The following is a 21,809-nucleotide window of genomic DNA, read 5'->3' as shown; positions in this document are numbered from 1 at the left end:
CCACAAATCTTCCAAGCAAAATGCTGCTGGTAGAGCTAAAACCGCTTTGTACAGCTGAAACACTCTGCTTTTAAAGCTAGAAAAGCTGCTTCTCAACCAGATGTTGAGAAGCAAGACTGTAAGGAAAGGGCTAATGACATTTGCAGTGGATGCCTTAAGCAAGCGCTCGGCGACGGAACTGGCTGAAGGAAACTTCCCTGGTGCCTGTGCACAAACCGCAGAAATGCAGCGCTGGCCCCGCGAGGGCAGGACCGACGCTGATGCTTTTCCCGGCACGTTGCACAGCGAGTGAGGGACAGCACCAGCACCGGCAGCGGGGCTCAAAGGGGCCGGGGGGCTCCGGGGGCGCCGCCCGCCCCGCCCCGCCCCGCCCCGCCCCGCCCCGCCCCGCCCGCCGGGCCCAGGCCCCGCCCCGCCGCCCTCAGGCCGTGAGGGCGCTGCAGAGGTGGCCGGGCAGGGCGGGGGCCGGGGCAGTTCAGCATCACAGCTCCGCGCCGAGGGTGTCCCCCGGCATGTCCCTAGAGCCGCTCTGGTGACTTTCTGCCTGCACCGTCTCTCTTCTTCTCCCTTTCCCGATGACAAGCAGATTTTATACTTGTGTGCTGGCTTTACTACTCTTTTGTTATTCCTCTGATGCCTATGAACCATCAACATTGCCCGATCCTCGGGATCCAAAGTTTATTGAGGAATGTGTGCAAACCCATAACACTTTGCGGTCGAGAGTGGATCCACCAGCCAGCAACATGCGCTACATGGTAAGGGAATCTTCATGACTTGTATGCAAATTTGTAGCATTGAGATGCTGTTTATGATTTTCAAAGACTGCTTTTGTGATCAAATGCAAAAAAATCAGAAAACAACCCCACAAAAACCTGGGGTCATAGAACTGACTGCTTTTTAAAGCGGAGAAGAAGTCTCTAATCATCAGGGGGCTTTAAGCAGTTGGCTCTGTGCAGGTTTGCCGGGAGTGCATTCCCCGCTGGCGGGCGCGGGCCCGGCCCTCAGGCGGGCGCTGTCCTGTGCTGTGTGAGCAGCTCCGCGGGGCGAGGCGCCGCAGCCGGCCGGGGCTGTGCGGTTTGTGCACATCTGAGCACATCCTTCGTGCTCCGGACGGCGAGGGCAGATCCTGTTGCCGAACAGCGCTGGAGAGCTGTCTCTGAGCTTTCTCTGAGCACTCTCGGCAAGGCTCTCACGGACCGAGCCGGCAGAGCGGCAGTTCTGAGGGGCTGGGCCTGCAGGGAAAGCCAAAAAAGCCCCAAGTGCAGCAGATCGAGCGCTGGAGACAATCGTGTCCCCCCCTGCTCTGCCCCCACCCGCTCCCCGGGCACCTCTGGAGCAACATCTGCAGCTGCCATGCAAAACACAGCCTGTCTTTCAGTGGACCACAACCACTGTCCTAACTCCGAGCTCTTTCTTTTTGCCCTGCTTTCTTACTATCTCCCATGGTCACCACCAGAAGAGGACATAGCCACAGCTGTAATTAGCAACACCCCAACTGAAGTTAGCGAGGAAAAAGGGTTCATTTGCCATTTCTGGTTGTCAGGCACTAAAAGACAAGTTCCCCATTTCGGAGGGGTAACTGCACAGTAATCAAACTTGAATTGCAAACATGACAGGAAACTTACTTAGTTTCTCTTCTAGATGAGTCTTTTGTATCACCTCTCCTCAGCTGTGCATCCTGACTTCCAGAACACGTTGCTTTGGACTCTTTATTTTCTACATTGCTGTACTGGCAGTGTAGAAAATAAAATATTGTTAGGATGTTTTAAAAGTGCAATATTCATATTTTTAAATTGTGCTTAATTTCTTCATTTAAAAAAATAACTAAAATCTGAAAAAAAAAAAAGGAAGTATAAGAAATGGACAAATACATTGCATCTAAAATGGAAACTGAATCATGGTAAGTTTCTTTCAAAACACTGCAAAGCCCCTAATCTTAATATGACATTTCCCAAGAACTATTTAATGTGGAGAGAGCAATGTAATACATGATAAAATCTGTTACAAAAGTAAAAACATTGGAATTGAAAATGGTATTTTGATGGTCTTTAGCACTCAAAAAAGGCAGAAAAAAAATGGTGCTTTTATTTCACAGGGAACTTCTTTTTTGCTGGAGGTAACTGTCCACCTAGGTATGTAAAAAATTAAGATTGAATTAAGGGCATTCCCATATTTTGGAAAAGGAGTTTTTAAAAGAAAATGCAAAATTGAAACTCCTTGAATTGCAAGAAACAAAGCTCAACCATTGATATTTGTAAAACATGTATTATAAAATGAGAACATTGATCTAATTTTTTTTTACCTGACAACTGTGAGCCCTTTCTCAGCCACCCAAAGCACTGTGTAGTTCTGTTCTAAGGCTCCTTAAAAAGAGCAGAGTCTCACCAGTTTCATCAGGGCTTCACAAGAGTCTTCTTTGAATTAGTGCTGCCTTCCATCACTTTTCACATATTATACATTAAAGTTTTCCTCCTTAAGTCAGCAAGCAACTTTTTATAAAATGGAAACTGAGAAGCAGTTCATGAGGGGGGAAAATGTAAGTATTGTTTCCTTAAACAGCAGTGATATCTGTAAGCAAATCTTCCTGTCCTGTTCATTTTGTTCCCATGCCATTTAGTCCAATCTTGATTTTTAAGTGCAGTATTAAAAGCAGATAAGGAGTGTAACTGCAGTTCAGCTAAAGATCATTGTGAACATTTCTGTACACCACTTTTCATCTGTCAGCCAGTTTAAGCTTTCACATAAAATGGAAAGCGTATTTAAATTTACTGTGCAACTTTAAACTTAGTATTATGCATACCTTTATCGAACTTTAAACCTATTACTACTATAGGATGAAGGAGAGGAGGTGCATGGACTCTTAAAAAGCAGAATGGGGGGGGAAAAGAGACCATGAAGCACTAAGGTGCATCCCCCACTGTCGTATATTTTTCATCATCATCACAGGGCCTTGACAAGATGTAAAATGAAGCTTCTGTCTTAACTGGCAGAGTTATCTTCCAGGACTGGAAGATAAGTTCTGTATAATGCTAAATTGTATCCATTGTCTTTAAAAGTATCTAAGGAAATACCTACTGCTCACTTGAAATAAGACTCCAAATTTAATATTTGATATGCTGAGTTCCTATCTAAATTATTTATGTTCTAGTTTTGTGGGTGTATTTGTTTTGCGTGGACAGGTTTTGGAAGCAGAGGGGACATACAGGGCTGGTTTCTGTGAGAAGCTGCCAGAAGCTTCCTGCATGTCCCACAGGGCCATTTCTCTGCTGCTGGCCAAGGCCAAGTCCGTCAGCCACAGTGGTAGTGCCTCTAGGATAATACATTCAAGAAGAGGAAAGGTTGTGCACAAGCAATTGCAGCCAGAGAAGACTAAGAACACGTGAAAGGAGCAGCCCTGCAGACACCAAGGGCAGGGCAGAAGGAGGGGCAGGAGACACTCCAGGCCCTGGAGCAGAGATTTCCCTGCAGCCCGTGGTGCAGCCCATTGTGAGGCAGGATGGGACCCTCCAGTCTGTGGTGGAGCTCCATGGAGGAGCAGAGATCCAACTGCAGCCTCTGGAGGACCCCACAGTGGAGCAGGTGGAGGCCTGAAGGGGGCTGTGACCCTGTGGGAAACCTGTGCTGGAGCAGGGCCCTGGCAGGACGTGTGGCCCCACGGAGAGAGGAGCCCACACTGAGCAGGTTTGCTGACAGAACAGGTGACCCCATGGAGGACCCACTCTGCAGCAGGGTGTTCCTGAAGGACTGCACCCTGAGGGAGGGACATGCTGGAGCCGTGTGTGAACAGCTGCAGCCTGTGGGAAGGAAGAGAAGTTTGTGAAGGACTGTCTCCTGGGGGAGGTACCCCACACTGGAGCAGGAGAAGCGTGTGAGGAGTCCTCCCCCTGAGGAGAAGGGAGCAGGAGAGACAGTGTTTGATGAACAGAGCGTAACCCCCAATTCGTGTCCCTGTGTGCTGCTGGGTGGGAGGAGGAAGTGGAAAATCAGGACTGAAGTTATGTCCTGGAAGAAGACAGAAGGGGGAGGAAGGTATTTCAAATTGTAATAAATACAATTAATTTCCCCAAGCTGAATCTGTTTTTCCCATGACAGTAACCGATTAATCATCTCTCCCTGTCTTTCGCAGTCCACAAGCCTTTGGTGGCATTTTCTCTCCCCTTCCCAGCTGAGAAGTGGCTTTGGTGGGCACCTGGCCAGCCTCCACCCCACCACAGTGGGAACATACACCCTCCACAAACATTAGGCAAAGGAAGAAATGGAAGGCAAAGGTTAAAAAATATTTTCAAATCTCTGTAGATGCATTTTGGCATGATCTTGTGATTTTTAATTACTAATTGGTAGCATAAACAATACACATTGTTTCAGATTTAGCTATGGTACCAAAAAAGCTTACTTAGGTTAAACGTAGACAAAAATCTAATAACCTACCTACAAAAATCTACAAAAAGGTAAAATACAACTTTTCCTTCATCATTTCTGATGCATTCAAAACAATTTCCTTAGAGTTTCCATCATTTGCAAAAGCAAGTAAGCTATTTTAATTAATTCAGAAGAAGTCAAATAAGAAGTTTATTTTAAAAAAAAAACTTCAGTACAAAATAGTTCAATGCTGGGCAACTTAATTTACGTAACACAAAGTATAACTAGGACTACAAGCATACACTTGTGGTACTGTATCTTGCAGGAGGTCCAATGCTGTAATCACTCAATCAAGGTGTGTGCACAAGAAAACCTAGCAAGAGCAGACACTACCTCCAATGCAAACAAAAGACATTTACATAACTCAATTGCTTAAATAGGCACTTCCTCTAAAATGGAATAGCAAGTGAATGAGTCATTCCACAAGTATGAATTCAGCACTAATGTTTCAAGCCACCAAACACAATGTTGCTCACCAAAGGGTTGAGTTCAAACTGTCCCCAAAATCCCAGTGTGCTTGTGAACTGACCTGCAAGCCATGGCCTTAAGCAAATACAAGGCTACACAAGACTTTTGCATTATTGATATGGTAAGTATAACCCTCATTTTCCAGATTCCATGTAAATTCAGTTTAAGTTACATTAATGTTCTATCATGGTCAGCACAGCCTTGAAATGCTCATTGTGCCACAAACACTGTATTTGTCTGATACACAGCTCTTGGTGTCCAACGAGCCAGTCAGCCAAGATCATACACCACCCCAAAAATTTCCTCAAGCTTCATCAGCAATTTAAGTTCGTATCAGAAACAAACCTGCAAGCTGATCTACCATGTAGCTCTGTAAGTCTCAACAGAAGTAAAAAATTAATGAACCAAAAGCATCTGCACTGTTGAGACCCAGCTTTTCCTGAGAGCTGCTCTGAATTACTGCACTGCCAGTATAACAAAGTGATTTTTAATTGTCTTTATTTTACAGACTTGGGATCCAGATTTGGCAAAGACTGCAAAAGGTTGGGCAAAGAGATGCGTATTTCGACATAATATATACCTCAAACAGCGAGGGAAGACTCACCCCAGATTTGATTCTGCTGGAGAAAACATCTGGACTGGCTCAATTTCTGCCTTTACCGTGAAAGGAGCCTTAGCCTCTTGGTACAGCGAGGTCCAAGCCTACACTTATGACACCAATAGGTGCAGTGCAGTATGTGGCCACTATACGCAGGTAGGCATTGCATTTCTCCATCTAAACCATGAACCAGTTTTGCCATTTTGATACAAAACCTCTACATTTCTGTTGAATATTCAGTGAACTTTTCCAGGTTCTGTAGTCTTACCATATGTCTGTGTGCACAAGATGTTCTTATGTTCCCATTTATGGGAGGAAAAGAGTCACTGTATTATTACTTTAAATGTGGTGGTTTGGGGTTTTTTTGGAAGAAAGTAGTGTAGCCATCAAGCAGTCAGATTAGCCAAGCAGTGGCAAAAAACAGGCAATGGCAGTGGCTGTGAGCTGCAGTGCATGAGTGGAATGAGGTCTCAGTTCTGTCAGGCAGACTTCAGATGCCAAAGGCTGGAGAAGTACCATCATAAAAAGAGGTATCTGCAGTTCTGCAAACATCATGCGTGCACTTTGTCCAACTGCTATTCTCAAAGGAAGTGGGTAAAGTGAGGAAAAAGACTGCCATGAAACCCTGCTATCACTACCCATAGCTATAGGAAAGCAGGACAGCTTGCAACAGCAGCTCTAGGGTTCAACTGTGACCTGAGGCTATTTAATATTTTTGCAGGGATACACATGTGCATTTAGGACATGAGTAGATGAGGTAAAGCTGGTGGGCTTTCTGAACTTGTGTGCAGAGAAGATACTTGGATGCAGGAGCTGTGAGACATGGCTGTGCTGCTCTTTGAGCTTGCTCTCAAGGACATTGCAAGAGTCAGCACCTGGAAACTGCACAGAAGTGCACCTTACCTGGCACTGAAGCACAGTGCTGTTGGCCATGGTGTTTGTAGAGGAGCGGTCCATGCAGTTTCATGGGGGTAGAATAAAAAAATAAGGTTATTCTCACTTGGAGTTAGCAGTGATAGTGACTGTAGCTAGAAGATGTATATCTGACAGCCTCAGGAGGTATTACTGCCAGAGAACTCCTCATTCCTCTTCTTCCCAGCTGTGGAGAAGAGAATTTTCCCTGGGCACAATTACTGCAGTTACCACAAATCACTGCTCAGTCAGTGGCCTCCTGGGATTGGGAAGGTCCTTTCATTCAGTTCTTCACAGTCCTCAGGAATTAAGTTATCTATGGCTGGTGCCAGGAGCAGCCTCTGCTCTGCCACTGCACTGAGAAGACCCTCAGGAGCCTGAGGATTGTCCCCTCGTCCCAGAGCTGGTACCAAACAGGCATAAACAGAAATGGCTAGACCTCCCCTTTAAGTCAGTGGAAGCACAAATGTATTTATGTTCTAGGTTGCCAGGATCCTTCCATATTGCTCATGTAGTCAGTCATTGCTGCTGTTTTATCTGCAATATTGCTGTGCCCTTGTCTCCCCTCTGCTGCTGTCATGGGACTTACTTTTTCAGGACTGCAGAATTTGTCTACACTCTGATAGGATGCTGGGTCCCACAGAAAAGCTTCTGGTAGAGAGGATCAGTATGGGAAGTAATGGCCTTGTCTCTAGATTATCTTAGTCACGGCCATGATATTAAAAGGCAGGACTGCAGCCTAGACACAATCCTCCTCCCAAAGCACCGGTGCCTTCTGGCAATTTGCTTTATGTCCCCATGGGATTTAGTAAAGGGGCAGCCAGCCCTCATATGAGCTGTAGCAGATCATGCAGCCTTTTCTGCACAGGTGTGAACTCAGCTCCAGCAGCAGGAAAGACAGAAAGCTAATTGATTAGGTTGAAACAAAGGAGATGAACTTCACGTTTCTCCTTTGCAAGAAAGGAAAATGTGTTACAGCCAGTTGTGTCTTCTTTCTGCATAGTTTTAACAAATATATAGTGAATTGGGTAAAATAATCAATCTTTCTTCAGAACAAACTATGATTTTGAGATCATTACTGCTACTTTTCCTTGTGAAGCCTGCCAAAGGAGTCCTCCTCATCCCATTGAATGTGATAAAACTGAGGAGAGCAGGTCTTCTCCTAACTCTTCAGGTGCTGAATCAAAGCCTTTGTCACCAGTGTATCCATCTGTCTTTCAGGTAGTTTGGGCTACAAGCTACAAGGTCGGTTGTGCAGTCCACTACTGTCCCAAGGTGAAATACATCTCCATACGCAACGCAGCACACTTCGTCTGCAACTATGGGCCGCCGTAAGGGTTTTTGTTATGAATATTTCACAGGGTTTGCGTCCTCCCCCTTCCCTTCCACAACATGCAAGTTTATTAGATCAGTCCATTGAGTCTGGTGTTTTGTGGGAGGAAATAGTCTCCAAAGTAGAGAAAGAGGTACACCTTTGTCCAGCGTTTTTTGGGTTGGTTTGTTTTTTTGTTTTTTTGTTGTTTTTTTTTTTTCTAGGTGAGGGCTATATATTGGAGACAGAAAGTAGTGGGACTGGGGATTAAATATAAGATGTTGACATGAAAATACTGAAATGATCATCTGAAAGTGAATCCCTTCCTCCTGATTGCCAAGATGGCCCCAGACAGTTGACAGAGTGCAAACAGGAAGTCTGAAAATATTCCCATGCATGCCTGAAGAATTAAGCCCCTAAGTCAATGGCATGGATAAGCATTGAAGTGTGCAGTGCTGGCAGCCTGCAGTCTTAGCAGCTGAGAGCTGCTTAGGAGGCTGCGGCTGCTCAATACAAATTTGATCCAGAGGTCCTTCATATGCATAGTCAGTAGGATATCCAGCTAGGATGGATGTATTTTTCTCTTCTCCAGCTAATAAATACCACCACGGTACAAATGCAACTTTAAAAGCTTTACATGCACACCATGTTGGGCCAAGGTCAGGCAGCACTTGAACTCAAGCAAATTTGTCATTCCTTTTGCCCATGCCTCATCCGTGGAAGAATATGTACCCCTGACTAGATACCTTGAAATGACACAGCTGCTGCTCTCCTCAGAAGTCCCACATGCAAATGTGCAAAAGGCCAAAACCCCACTGGATTTCTTGCCCTATGTTGGCATGGGGAAGAGGAGTGGTGCCTTCACCAGCATCCAGCAAAGCAAGCAGGGGTCTCTCTGGAGAGGCAAGGGGCTCTGGAGAGGGCTTTAAAGCTGTGCCCTTCCCTGCTGGGTGAGGACACCACAAATGGTCAGTTGCATGCTAACAAGTGGAGTAATGTCACATCCAGCTGTTGATTTTGAGAAGTAGCAGCTTCATTGCTTTGTTTCAGCTCTACCAAGACCCCAGGCAAGATGCATATATAGTTTCCTCAAGTGAATGTACTCTTCAGCTTAGACCAAGCAATGAAAGCCTCACCTTGCTGAAAGTAGTGAGGTTTTACCAAGAAGTTTCATCTCACTGCTGAGATTTCATGCTTACAAAGTCCCTCTCTGTACTCATGGGCAGTTTGAGGCATGCTGTAAGTTTTGCTTTGGCCATGCTTTGAGCAAAGCACTCAGCTATGTTTGGTGCATTATCAGCCTGGGCAGAGGTCGTTGGTCCCACTCACACCACTGGCAGAGGGAGGGAGCAGGAGAGGGACCTGCATCGCTCCTAAAATATTAACCAACAAATGGATGAATCACCTATAAGAGATTCTCCAACACCAGAGCATTCCTCTTCAAGGCTGAATACACATATACACACAGTAATTGAACCTGCTCTTGTTTCCATAGCCATAGCCAGCTATGGGAGTCCAGAGTCTCCCTGCACACAAATGACCCAACTCTGAGACAGCTTTAATTCCCAGGTTTGCAATACTGCTGTTTCCAGGTTTCTAAACAACAGGGTGTCCCATTACACTTAATCTTTTCTGTTTCACTGTGTGTCTCGGGCACAGGGCACTCAGACAGGACTCTTGAGAAAACCATCACTCTATCAACACAAGTGAAGCAAAACTCAGGTTAAAACCTGTTTAGCAGTGGGTATGAATGTTTTCCCAAGGGCTGTTTGAGAGCAGTGTTATTTTCCTTCGCAGTGGGAATTACCCAGTGCAGCCATACAAGACGGGAGCTGCATGCAGCGCGTGTGGTGGTGAGGAGTGTGTCAACCTGCTGTGTAGTAAGTAGAAGACAACCAGACATCCTCCCCAAGCACATGTGGAAATGGAAAGAGCACACAAAAGATACCAGCAGGAAGCAGGCACAGCACTCTCCTGTTCCTAAATACAGGCTGGAAAACTGCAGTCAGATGCCAAGTGGATAGTGATGCACAAAGTGAGGGGAGGAGGGCAGAAGGAGTCTGTTTTCTACCCTAGGGAGTGATGGGATGGGGTCTGCTCTTCAGGTGCTGGAGGGTGTATTACAAGAGATATGGTGGCTGCAATTTAAAGTGTTATTACCACTGCCAGAAGTTACTGCTTGCAGAAACAGAAAGCAGAGAATGGGATACCTGTTCTCTCCTGGGGACTTCTGGTTATTGCCTGATATGTGAGCTGTGGCTTGAGCTGGTGCAGGTCCAAGCGAGCTTTGCCCCAGCCATGCCACTGCAGGTGGGGAGAGCAGCCATGGCACTGCCAAAGCTACTCACTCCAATGAACATCAGCCAGGCCATCTGCTTTCCCCTAAGCACTGGGAGAGAACAAGGCTGACATGCAAGAGCCTTCCTGGAGATGCAGTGCTCAACCCAAGTCTGGGCAGCCTTCCTGATATGCCTGCACTTGGCTTTGTAATGGCTTCATGGAGTCAAGAGGGAAGGAGACCTGAAATTTCCATAGAGACAAGGCACTGTGCTGTGGCCATTGGCCTGTGGGAAGCTGAGGGTATGGTCACACTTTTTCCCAGCACTCGACCATTAATGAACTAAAGGAGTGGGAATATGCTGTTAAAACACCAGTACCTAAGGAATGTAAGGGAGTGCTGGATTCACAGGACTGTTTAATGTTTGTTGCAGGCTCTCAAAACACAGGGCACAGGGCAAAAGTCAAAGTGATTTTGGGAAGCACACCCATGGGAGGAGTCCTCTCTACACCAGCCACTGGCGGTAGACGTCAAAAAAATGTGATAAACCACTCCTAAGCAGAGTCCCGAGAGTCACTGCAGGGCTCTCCCAGAGTCAGCAGGTCTTTGCTTCTTCCTGAGAAGAAACACATCAGCTGTATTTATAAGCCCATTGTCGTGGTCACATTTCATTCCATTTTGGTTAGAGTCAAATTGTTTCAAAATTATAAGTGTGCTTATGTTTACTTTTTTTCTCTCTCCAGAAAATGCAGAGCGTGACAAAGTCATTGGTAAGTACCACTGGAAACACTGCTTCCTTTCGTTGCCAGTTTTGCAGTTATACTTGAAAACAAGTGAATTGTTGTTTTTTACAGAGGACTCCAAGTGGCATCCAGAGTGGGACAGACCTCCATGTGATGCGTTCTGCATCTCCATTATTGTTTTAAGATTACTACTCCTTATACTGACATTTGTGGCCACCTGGCTCTTACCAAAATATTGGTCTGTAGTACCTGCCAGTGGGTAACACACATATAGAAGACCACAAGAGCACTTGGCTTAACTCAGCTCTTCATTCACATAAGTTGCAGGCAACACAAACATTGTCTCTACATTGTTTGCATCCACAGGTGATTTTGCAGGTTGTAGTTACAAGCACTGATAAACAGCTTTTTCATTGCTCAGAACCAGTTAAAAGTTAAAATTAATTTAGATGTTAAAATTGTTTTAAAAGTTAAAATATTTTTAAAGTAGAGTAGTGTGCCTCTGATCAGGTGGGTACAGGAGCACATTGTCCAGGCAGCACACTAAGGTGCAGGCAACTGCCCAACACACTTCAGGAAGGGCTGGACAGTGTCCAGCCCAGGAGCCAGGCCCCAGCCCACAGCCAAGGCACAGGCAGAGCATGCACCTGTCTCATTCTATTGCACTCTTACCTTGGTCACTCCTACAACAAGATGCAGAGTGGCCTGTATAATTTAATTATTTTTAAAGATTATTTTGATCCATGTGAGCTCTGGCATTTGCATCCTGTGGCAGCACTTCCCAGTCTCACAGAGCACTTGTCATTGGTACTTCACTTTGCTTAGAATTTGTTTTTAAACTCATGGCATCTGTGCCTAAACAGTTTCACCTGTGTTTACATGGTTATGTATCACTGCAATTTTTCCTGTTGTGTTTTTTTTTTGTTTGTTTGGGTTTTTTTTTGAGAATAGGTGTTTTACTGCTGTTTCAAACAATAAATTGTTATTTCCTGCTTCCTGTGTATGAAAATCATGAATTTGCAACATGAGCTAAAGCTTAACTGCTGGTGCACAAAATAACCCCAGATTCATCTCCAACTTGAACAACACTAGAAACAATGCTGGGAAAGATAGAACTCCAAATAAAATCACACTGTGCCCATAGTTACAACTTTGGTTCAACACCTGCCAAAGAACAAATCTCCTAGAACCTGCACATCTGGAGCAGGCAGGAGGCTGCAGGGACAGCTGCTTTGTTCAGCTTGGTTTGTCCTTGACCAACCACACTCAGCTCAAGCAGAGTCTGGAAGCAGCAGAGCTGCACACTCACAGCACAAACCACAGCAGTCCCTGCCTATACTTTTAGAAGCTTCTGCACCGTGTCCCTCTGCACACATTGCTGCAGAGGAAGCTGTGAGGTTCCCCTCACCCTTTCTTTTCTGTGGTAATACCACAATACCTGTCAGTGTTTCTGCATGCCTACTCCTGACCCTAACTCCTGCTCTTACTACTGGCATGGATTTTAACTGAAAATGCTGGAACTGGGGCCCAACATTTCTCGTATTACACTTCTAGATAGTTATCTGCTAGTACTGCTTGTACTAGAATCATTTCAATATTGCAGCATTCCTTGAATAAATCGTTTTTCAAAATGTAAATATAGCTGGGGACAAAATTATGAATTTCATGCTTGATATATCTTTATACATCTTTCTTTGTTGATTCCTGGAGCCTCCATAGCCAAGACAGCACACTCACAGACACTCTTGTGTGAAACCCAAGCCTCAAGCTCCATGTACTGCAAAGCCCCATCTCAAAATTCTCTGGCAAGTGGCACGTGGGCAGCAGGACTTAATGTGTGGGCACTCTGCTGCTCAGGGCTCCACAACAGACTGCCCAGCACTGTCTCTGCCCCCCATGTGGGTAATATTCTTCTGCTGGAAAAGAGGGATGCAGGGAAGTGAACCAGATACACTGTTGTGTCCAGAGAGCTTAAAATGAGATCAGCAGGAATTCTCCCCTGCTTAGTTTAATTAATGAATGGTCTCCAGCAGAAGAAACAGAAGCAACACAGAGACCTTAAAGTTCAAAATGTTAACACTTTCATTTAACTATATACTTAAGCAGCTCTTACGAAATCCTAAGAAAGACCCTCCTTAAAAAACTGTGGGCTTAGGGAGATTAAACCCCCAAACTTTACAATGTGGCATCTTTCAAACAAACAAACAAACAAACAAAAGCTTGAAAACCAAGAAGTCAAGAGGAAAAAAGCAACTTTGTTATTTTAAGGATATCCAAAAATCCAGGTATTTAGCTCTGGTTGATCAAACCATTTTGAATTGTCCACATGGCATATTCCCATGAATTCCATACGATAAATGCAAAACACTGATATGGAAATAGACTTCAGGTACATTTTTGCAAGTCTGTAAACTCTAAAATCAGTTAAAGAACATAATTTGCAGTAGTTCAAGCTGTTCTGAAATCACAAAAAAAACCTTTCACTCTTCCAAGCCCACTTTATTTTCTACTATTTATGTTTTACACAACTGCCATACTCTGTCAGAAAACAGAGGCACAAGGCAACCAGCAAGTGACACCATGCAGCCCCTTTCCATTCAGATATGGACTCTTGGGCAGACAAATCCTTTGGCTTGCCTACAGGAATATGAATAAACTTTCTTGATTGTCCAGTTTAAGTAATTCATATCCTACCAACAATCCTTGAAACCTGTCAACAGTAACAACCAAGAAATACTAAACATATCATACTTTTCCACCCCAGAACAATAGGACAAGATTTCCTGAAGTGTACTAAAAATTTTACTGGAGAGAAAGATGTCATGTAAAAGCTACATAAATGACTCAGCTGGGGGTCCTAATTTTAAAGAACCACACTTTGATGGAAGTGAACATAAAGCCAGGCTGCCCCAGGATGAGCTACATTTTCCTGCACTGCAACTCAGGCAACCAAGAAGTCAGCTGATGCAGCTGAAAACTCCCTTAGTTTAGGATACTTTTGCAGCCAGATTCCTGAAATGATATGCCCATCTAAAAGACCAGTGTGACACAAACAGCATTACACTTGTTTTCAACTTTTTAAATAGGCAGGGGAATGTGTGCCACTCCTCTGTCATGAAAGAGGCTGATGCAGTTCAGATCAGAACCAAGGACTCTCCCTCCCCTAATACACTCATGCTTGTTCCCTGGCTTGTCAAACTCCTCCTTAATGGGTCCTCGCTCTGCACTTTTGCTGAAGCACATTTGTGAGAGCAGGGATGTAAACTTAAATATTGCATTGTCTCCTGTTGAAATTAGTCCTTTCACTGCGTGAGAGGTCTAGGTCTGAACTACCCACCAAGCCCTGAACTTTGATCTCCCCTTTACTCTGTCAACTGCCAAACACCAGTGGTGTTTCTAAAAAGCTTTTTGTAGTGCTGGTATCACTGAACCCATCAAATCACTACAGTTTCTGAGATGGGTGGCTTGTGACTTACACATTGTGTTCTCAGTGAAAGATGCTTAAATAGTATTTTCCTGACAGATTCCAAAAGAAACTGCCATTAATGAACAATGCAGTCCCTAAGAAAATAGGGAGTATTTTTTCCTTAACAATTAAATGCCAAGAACTGCTCACATAATTGAAAGGTCCACTTGCTTAGAGGGCAAGGACCATAGCTATGTCCCAATGCACACATACTGGCTCTCTAATCAAATACATTCTCAATTATTTATTTGTGTGGGGACAAAAAAAAAAAAAAAAAAAAAAAAAAAAAAAAAAAAAAAAAAAAAAAAAAAAGCTCTGTTTTCACCTAGTTACAGGTAAAAGGTCACTAACCTAAAAGGCATTGAGATGCATCCTTCTAAGATAATCACATCCACTGCATGTGCAATGATCAAAATTCCAAAACTCAGCAAAAGCACTCAGAGTCATGAAGTTAGTGTGGCTCTATCTCCTCCTCATTACATTTATTTCTGTAATCTTAGATGTATGAAATAAGCAACAGCTGCTCTGCTGGTGCACTTCATTTCATCACAGTTCACAGTTCCAAGAAACTGAAAAACCTGTAAACTTCCTTTAAAATAGGGGAAGTATCTCAATAAAAAATAAAAAGGAGCTCAATTTTTTAAGACATTCTTGCAAGAAAATAAACTAAGAATATATTTAAAGGTAAATAACACAACTTTTTGCTTTCCCTGCAGCACAATCCACTTTGTACCATGTTCTGTGTAAAAATGCATCAGGATAATGCTAATAAATGTTTATTAATGGTATGCAGTGAAGGTTATGGTTTGTCTGATTTTCAGTTGAAACTGTGAGTTTGTTTCCTGGACAACACAATTGAGGTTGTGCAGTACATTAACTGAGGACTTAAGAACATTGTATTAAAATAGTTTATTAACATTGAGACAAGACACACAAAAATAATCAGCTTTTACAAAAATAAAAGCATAATATAGTAACAAATCTTGCCTGTTTAGCAAAAGTTATCACCACACCATTACCTTAAGCTTTCACCTTCCCAGAGTTTTCTGACCCGAATGTTTAACACTCCACATCAAACTCCTCAATGTTTCTATTGTGAAATCTTTCCTTTACACAGATGGGTATTATCGAAATACATTCTCTTACTTTCTCAAACAACACGGGAGCACAGATTTTCTTCACGAACCATGCCAAGTCTGTACACCTAGTGTATATCCATTAATTAAATGTTCTTAGGAAAAGAGGATGATCTTTATACTTAGTCTTTTCTTGTCCACATTATATTGACAGCAAAAAATCTCCCATCTTCCGAGTGTAAAAATGCTCATTATCAGAGGTGACAAGTAAACATCTTGGCTGGTGAATTACTTCTTTTTCTTTTTTTTCTTTTCATCTGCTGCCATTTTTAACTTCACTTCTTCCTCAGGGAGTGCTCCTAATTTCTTCTTCTTCGCATTCTTTACCTTTTCTTTGATGGCTTCAATATCAATCTTTTTCTCAGTGGAGGCTACACAGTACGAAATACAAAGGTAACAGACATGAATTTTACTTCTGAAAAATGTTAACAGTCTACAGGAAGACTTTATATATAAACACAGTGAAACTGCATCCTGTGACATTGGTTAGGACTCATGTTCATTAATGATTTTATAGATTATTCTAGTAATAATTTTTGTTGAAACTAGTATTATCTACACATCCTATTCAGCAGAATTTGAAGAACAATTATATACAAAAATCCCATATAACTACATTTGAACACAGATGCCAAACCCTACAAACATACAAACTATTTTATCATCCACTCCTCAGAACACAGATGTACTCCTCTGAAAGCAGTACATACACACTGTCTTAGGCACAGGCTTGACTGATCTTGCATAAGGAAAGAAAGAAACTGCTGAGGGCGTACATACAGAGGAGCTTTTATGGCATTTTGTCTCTCTGCAAATAACTGAAGTGCTAAGATCCCAAACATGCCTATCCCATCCTTATACTCTCTCCATGGCTATCCATTAATGGCCACTGTCAGACAAAGGATGAGGAAGGGTGGCTTGGGGGAATATGATGTAGATCTTTGACCCCTGCATGAAAACCTTTATTAAAAACTTCTACAGGGAGTGCCAGAATGCTGAAGTTAAACACATAGTGCTGAGCAATGTGAATAACCTACTCTTATGTTCACACAGGTGATGGTATTTTCTCTTTTGAGCACAAGCCATGAGTTTGGATCTAACTTTCCCCTCTCACACAGTTGATTTCTAAATCTAATGGTGGGTACCATACAAACTACTCCTGTCATCTGTTCCTGAAAGACTGAAGGATTTCAGCTCAAAACACACAGCAGCTAGAAAAGCACCATATTTAAGACACAGTGCAAAGGACAATAGTTTCCAGATCACTGGAAATTTACTGCCATCACAACAAAAAAAAAGTACTGTATTAATGCTACAAAACACATGCTTTTCAAGAAATACAAACTTTCAAGTCCATAAGATTGTGTAATATATGGTGTAATAATATGTAGATAGTATAGCTAATAGTATATCTAATACTATGACTATGAAGCATAATCAGTGAGAACTAAAGACTTGTTTCCCCAGTGCATTAAAAAAATAAATCATTTGAGAACATAAGCTCTTACTCTACACATAGTGTCGTTTTATTTTAGCCTTTAGAACAGACATTTACTGTATCATGTACTCAAGTTGTGATATAAGTTTTTCAAGTAAGTATTGCTTTCTGTTTACTTGAATGTAGAAGTCATGGCAGCCTCACTGTAAAACTGAAAGGCAAAAACTGATGAAGCTAGAACAAGCAATTGAGATGGACTCTTGAACGGAGAATTGCCATTTTATAGGTATAGAACTTATTGGCTAGATGATCTTTCTACTGTCCCTGGAAAATCTAGGCATGGATCTTACCACCAGGATTCTTTTTGACCTTTCTTTTTCCTAGGCTGTATTTGCAAAATCACTCAGCCTAGAAATTGACAACAAAATGTTTTAAAACAGGAAAAAAATGGTTACCTTTCTTTGTTTTCACAACTGGCTTTTCCTTTGGTGGAATAAAAGCTTTATTTCTTTCTTCTTGTCTTCTCTTGACTGCATCTGCTTGCTTTGCCTGAAATTACCAATAAAAAGGTCAAGTAGCAGTAGAGCAGGCCAAAAGGACAAAAAAAAAAACAAAACAAAAAAACCCAACAATAAAAAAACCACCAGATTCCAAAGCAGCAATCAAATGCTTTTTAACTGGACCCAGGATTAGTATAACTTTACCTTTATCTCTTCCATTCGCTTGCGCTTCTTCTGTCTTTCTTTCAAGAAGTATTCACCACTTGCCAATTCTTTATCAATCTGAGTAAGGCAAGTAGCAAGAAGCCTTAGTTAATTATGCATTATAAGCCAGATGTCAGGGAATCAGAACATGACAGAAAAAGCCTCCCCATCTCTTTTTAAGAACCCAATTTCAGGTGTGCTACATTCCTGCAAAACCAAATAAAGTTTCAACTGACCTGGCTTTCTGGCTGAGGAGGTGGGAACGGTGTGTACTCCTTCTTAGTATTTTTCTTCTTGGGCTCCTTGCGTTTTTTCAAGTTCTTCCGCTTGAATTTAGGCAAAAATCTTTCCCAACTTTGCGTCCTCAGTTCAGGATCTTTTGCTAATTCCCTTTTGATCATCAAAGTCTTCAGTAGTTTCAGAATGTCACAAAGAAGTTATTAAAAAAAAGAGTATTACAGTAGAAGCCAAGAGATCCAAAACAGGAGTTTCACTAGACTTTCTTACAGGGACTATGCTACATCCAAACCTTCCACATCTCACTTCAGTAAGAGCAGAGAGGCTTAATTATGAACAGCAGAACCAGAAAGATGTCTCAAAACAGGGACAGAGTGCACTGGAGAAGGTGCTTCACTTTAAGTGAGCAAGTATCAAGCCAACAATCAAAGGAGAAAGTTTATACACGCTTTTCCTTTGATTTTGCAGATACTGCCATAATGGTATTATAGCAACGTATCCTAGTAAAATGGAGGATATCAAAGTCAGTGTTTTTTATAAAGCAGCAAACTATAGAAATTCTCAAAAGTAGATTACCACACAGAAACATGTAAGTTATTAACATACAACCCTCTGGGAAGAAATATTATTTTTTTGTAAACAAAGATGCAGCTAACCTTGATATTATATATGGGATGTATATTCTTCATTGTGTCCAGAACAACTTTTCTAACCTGTATTGAATATACAAAAGAGAAAGAACAGAAAACTCAGCAAGTATGTCACATGCTAATCAATTAAAATAGCAGCTATAAAATATCGTACTTCCTTTCCCCGCCTCTGCCACCCCAAAGTAGTAAGCCTTAAAATTACAGAAACATTAAGGTTGGAGAAGACCTCCAAGATCATTGATTGCAGCCTTTAAAAAGCTAAAGCACAGGGTTAACTGGAAGGAACAGCAGTTCAAAAATGCCAGTAATATTGTCATGCTTCTAATAGGCCCTACAAACATTATTTTCATGTTACCATGGATCTTATGGTGTCACGAGGAACTTGTTTTTGACAAGCATTCTTCTCCCATATAGTTATTAAACTGTGTTTAATATACAGATATATAGATGCTTTTTCTTCCAAGACAGAAAGATATTAACATTCAGCAGCTAAGATGATAATACTATGGACATTCATGTATATGTAGCTTACTAACACACAGCTGAAAAGTCAGTGAGATACTGCTGAGATTGCCAGATTTTGTGTAACACCCACCCAGGAGCTGGGCACAGACTTTTGTGTTTGCTACATCTACCTGGTCTTACCTCTTTCAGCCCACTAAAGGGTCCAAGAGCTGAAACAGTGTTGCCTTGCACCATAATATAACAATTTGTTAACAGTTCCAGAGCCTACACCAAAAAAAGAAAATAAATTAGTATAATATGACAACCTGACACAAATTTGGGTCTCAGTATTGTCTGGTTACTACACCTTCAGAGGAAATACCTTCAGAGTAGATCCTTTTGGTCCAAGAAGCCGTGCTCTTCTTTTTATAAAAGTCTCTCTCTTCCTCACCAGAGAGCCTATCTTAATGATGTCACATGCCACATCATCCTGAAGGATACGAACTGCCTAAAAAGATGCAGGCAATGTCATCTGAATTCAAATGTATCATTCATAAGAGTCAAGAGAATACTTCAGCTTATTCTTCTGCTTTTCCTTTCAGATACATTAATTTTAAATATATATTTTATTTTACTTGATTCCCTTGAAATTCTCGCATTTTTAAACGTAGTATTTTATAAGTATTATGACAGAATTCAAGTATAGTATTATGATAGAATTTAAGACAAAATATAAGCATTGTGATGGATAAAAGCTTTCGCGATTTATTACAGACCTGCTCAAATGGAACGCTTCTTGCCAGAAGTTTTATTAAGTCTCTAGCCCTAATGATTGCATATGGATCAAAAGTCTTCTTAGTGGTAGTGACAGTCATGCTTCCTTCAATTAGATCCAGCGCTGCGTTCACATACTGCAGAATTTGAAATGAAACACCAGATCAATATCATAATTCAGCTTTGCAGCAAGCAGTTAACTAACAGAATGTAGATCTATTTTCCCAAATTTCTGAAGTGACTTTTAGATTAAGAAAATTCACACACATACAAACAAACTCAGACTGAATATGTGTCTCAAGGCCCAAAGCACCACCTCTCCCATCTCCCTGAACTCAAGCACAACAAAGCTGTCAGTGCCTGGAAGAAGAGATATTTGCTACAGCAAATATTTTCTGCTGACAGCATTTACAAAGAACTGCACGTCTGGTACACAATTCTTCATTAAGTCTGATGACAAAAAAATGACACTGTTAATTCAAAATGCAAGCACAGTAGAAATTTACAAATACAGTATGAGAAAAACAACTTGCACCATCTGTATTAGCTTAAGTAAGACCTCTATGTCCCAAAGTGTAAAGTGCAGTATCACAACTATTTAGAGTTCATATAGAGTTCATACATGTTCACCCAACGCTTTCTGGACAAGCGGCCAGCACTCTTTCAAGTACGCTTCTCTGTACTTCGGGAACAATGTTGCAAAACTGCTTTCTTCCAGCAGCCCTTTGGGATTATCCTCTCTTGTAAAGGCTGGCTCTTTCCATCCATCGGGCACAGTGAGAAGTTCAGATTCATCAACTGCGATTAAAAAAAAAATCCAAAAAGCTATTATTATAAGAAGATTGATTTAATATACCGTTGAGTGCAGTTTGCATCTTTTCTGACCTTTGGAAAATTACTGCTTTAAACTATTTATATTAAAAAAAAAAAAAAAATCCGCAGCAGAGATACGCGGTGTTATCAGGTCTATAAAGACGATTATGTAAGTATATTACACAGGAACAAGGCACAGACAGGCGGGGAAGCCGAGCACCTCGAGGGCGGGCACACCACAACACGGCACCACCGCTGCCGGCCCCAAGCACCCACCGGCCGCCTCCACCCTCCGCAGCGCCCCACGGAGGGACCCGAGGGCCTCCCGGCGAGCCGCCAGCCCCGCGTCCCACCCTCACCTGGCTCCGCTTTCTTCTTGTTCTTGTTCTTGGGCTTCTCTCTCCGCTTGGGGCTCGGCCCGGGCCCGGCCTCCTCCTCGGGCACGGCCGCCATGTCCGCGCGCGCCGGAAGGGGCGGGGCCGCGGGGCCGAGCGGAAGTTCCCCGGCCCTGGTGAGGGCGGCCCGGGCGGAGAGTGCGCCCCGAGCACCCGCGGGAGTGAACGCCGCCAGTGCCGCTTCCGTGCTCGGAAAGAGAGAAAAGGGACTCCTGATCAGACCTGGTTTTTCAGCCGAGTAACTTACTATTCAGCTGATGAAACTGGATAATAAATAAGTAATTTAAGAGTTACTTAAATTCTGAGGGATGTTCTGCATCCTCCTCCCTGCACCTGTAGCTGAGCGTTTCCTTCAATGAAAGAGCACGAAGGTGCGTCCTCCGCTGTCTTTCATGGAGACCATGAAAAGCCAATGGGGTGAAAAACTGGAGGAGACCTTTAAGGGCAGAACTCTGAGGCAGGACACTGTTGTTTTTGGCTGGTGTTCACCGCATCTGTCAATAAAAACATCTACGATGTTTAATTACCTAAATGATGAGAAAGAGATTTCTACCACCTGATCTATACCTAAGTAAAATACTAATTTAAAAATCAGTTTTGATCCTCCCAAACCCTTTCTTTGGTACCTGGCTGCTGTTTTTCCTCGCCTGCTCCATCCACCAGCCCTTTGCCCGCCCCATCTCCCACAGCGAGCGGGGCTTCCAAGGGCGCTTCTGTCTGCACGCTTGACACCGAGCTGATGCAGGCTTTTAGCCGTTTGTTTAAATTTCTGTCTGTCGACATCCTCCAAACGGGGATCAGGAGCTGTTCCCGAAGCAGAGAGGCCCCGGGCCGGGGGTGCCGGCCGCGCTTTGGGGCGGGTTTTCCCTTCCCGGCCCCGCTAGAGGGCGCCGCCCGCCGCGATAAGAGCAGCGTCCCCAGCGGAGCTGCCGCCGCCTGGGCCTGTGCGGGGGGGACAGCGCCGGCAGGGAGCGAGGGACAGCCCCGGGCCTGTGCGGGGGGACAGCCCTGGGCCTGTGCGG

General features: G+C 43.1%; 2 protein-coding genes across 2 annotated transcripts; one reads left to right on the top strand and one right to left on the bottom strand.

The window, feature by feature from the left end:
• Positions 1-438: 438 nt before the first annotated feature.
• Positions 439-11,770, top strand: LOC310908296 (glioma pathogenesis-related protein 1-like). The gene is made up of 6 exons (XM_083859155.1): positions 439-755; positions 5,396-5,641; positions 7,619-7,728; positions 9,507-9,589; positions 10,731-10,757; positions 10,842-11,770. Exons 1-6 carry the CDS (start codon positions 576-578, stop codon positions 10,991-10,993), a joined length of 798 nt encoding a protein of 265 aa, XP_083715281.1. The 5' UTR covers positions 439-575; the 3' UTR covers positions 10,994-11,770.
• Positions 11,771-15,090: 3,320 nt separating this feature from the next.
• Positions 15,091-20,940, bottom strand: KRR1 (KRR1 small subunit processome component homolog). The gene is made up of 10 exons (XM_083859013.1): positions 20,752-20,940; positions 20,202-20,377; positions 19,582-19,716; positions 19,188-19,313; positions 19,007-19,090; positions 18,368-18,424; positions 17,711-17,881; positions 17,475-17,552; positions 17,226-17,319; positions 15,091-15,703 (listed from the first exon to the last, which is right to left on the bottom strand). Exons 1-10 carry the CDS (start codon positions 20,843-20,845, stop codon positions 15,561-15,563), a joined length of 1,158 nt encoding a protein of 385 aa, XP_083715139.1. The 5' UTR covers positions 20,846-20,940; the 3' UTR covers positions 15,091-15,560.
• Positions 20,941-21,809: the final 869 nt, after the last annotated feature.

This window comes from Zosterops lateralis (genome assembly GCF_965231275.1).
Source record: "Zosterops lateralis genome assembly, chromosome: 4".
NCBI lineage: Eukaryota > Metazoa > Chordata > Aves > Passeriformes > Zosteropidae > Zosterops > Zosterops lateralis.
This window is presented reverse-complemented; position numbering and strand designations above follow the sequence as displayed.

Coding starts and splice junctions, on each gene's coding strand:
- LOC310908296 (XM_083859155.1), top strand. CDS start 576: ATGACAAGCAGATTTTATACTTGTGTGCTGGCTTTACTACTCTTTTGT. Junction 7,729..9,506: donor GTCTGCAACTATGGGCCGCC/GTAAGGGTTTTT, acceptor TTTCCTTCGCAG/TGGGAATTACCCAGTGCAGC. Junction 9,590..10,730: donor GTGTGTCAACCTGCTGTGTA/GTAAGTAGAAGA, acceptor TTCTCTCTCCAG/AAAATGCAGAGCGTGACAAA.
- KRR1 (XM_083859013.1), bottom strand. CDS start 20,845: ATGGCGGCCGTGCCCGAGGAGGAGGCCGGGCCCGGGCCGAGCCCCAAG. Junction 18,425..19,006: donor CCTTTAGTGGGCTGAAAGAG/GTAAGACCAGGT, acceptor TATTCAATACAG/GTTAGAAAAGTTGTTCTGGA. Junction 17,553..17,710: donor CTCCTCAGCCAGAAAGCCAG/GTCAGTTGAAAC, acceptor TGCCTTACTCAG/ATTGATAAAGAATTGGCAAG.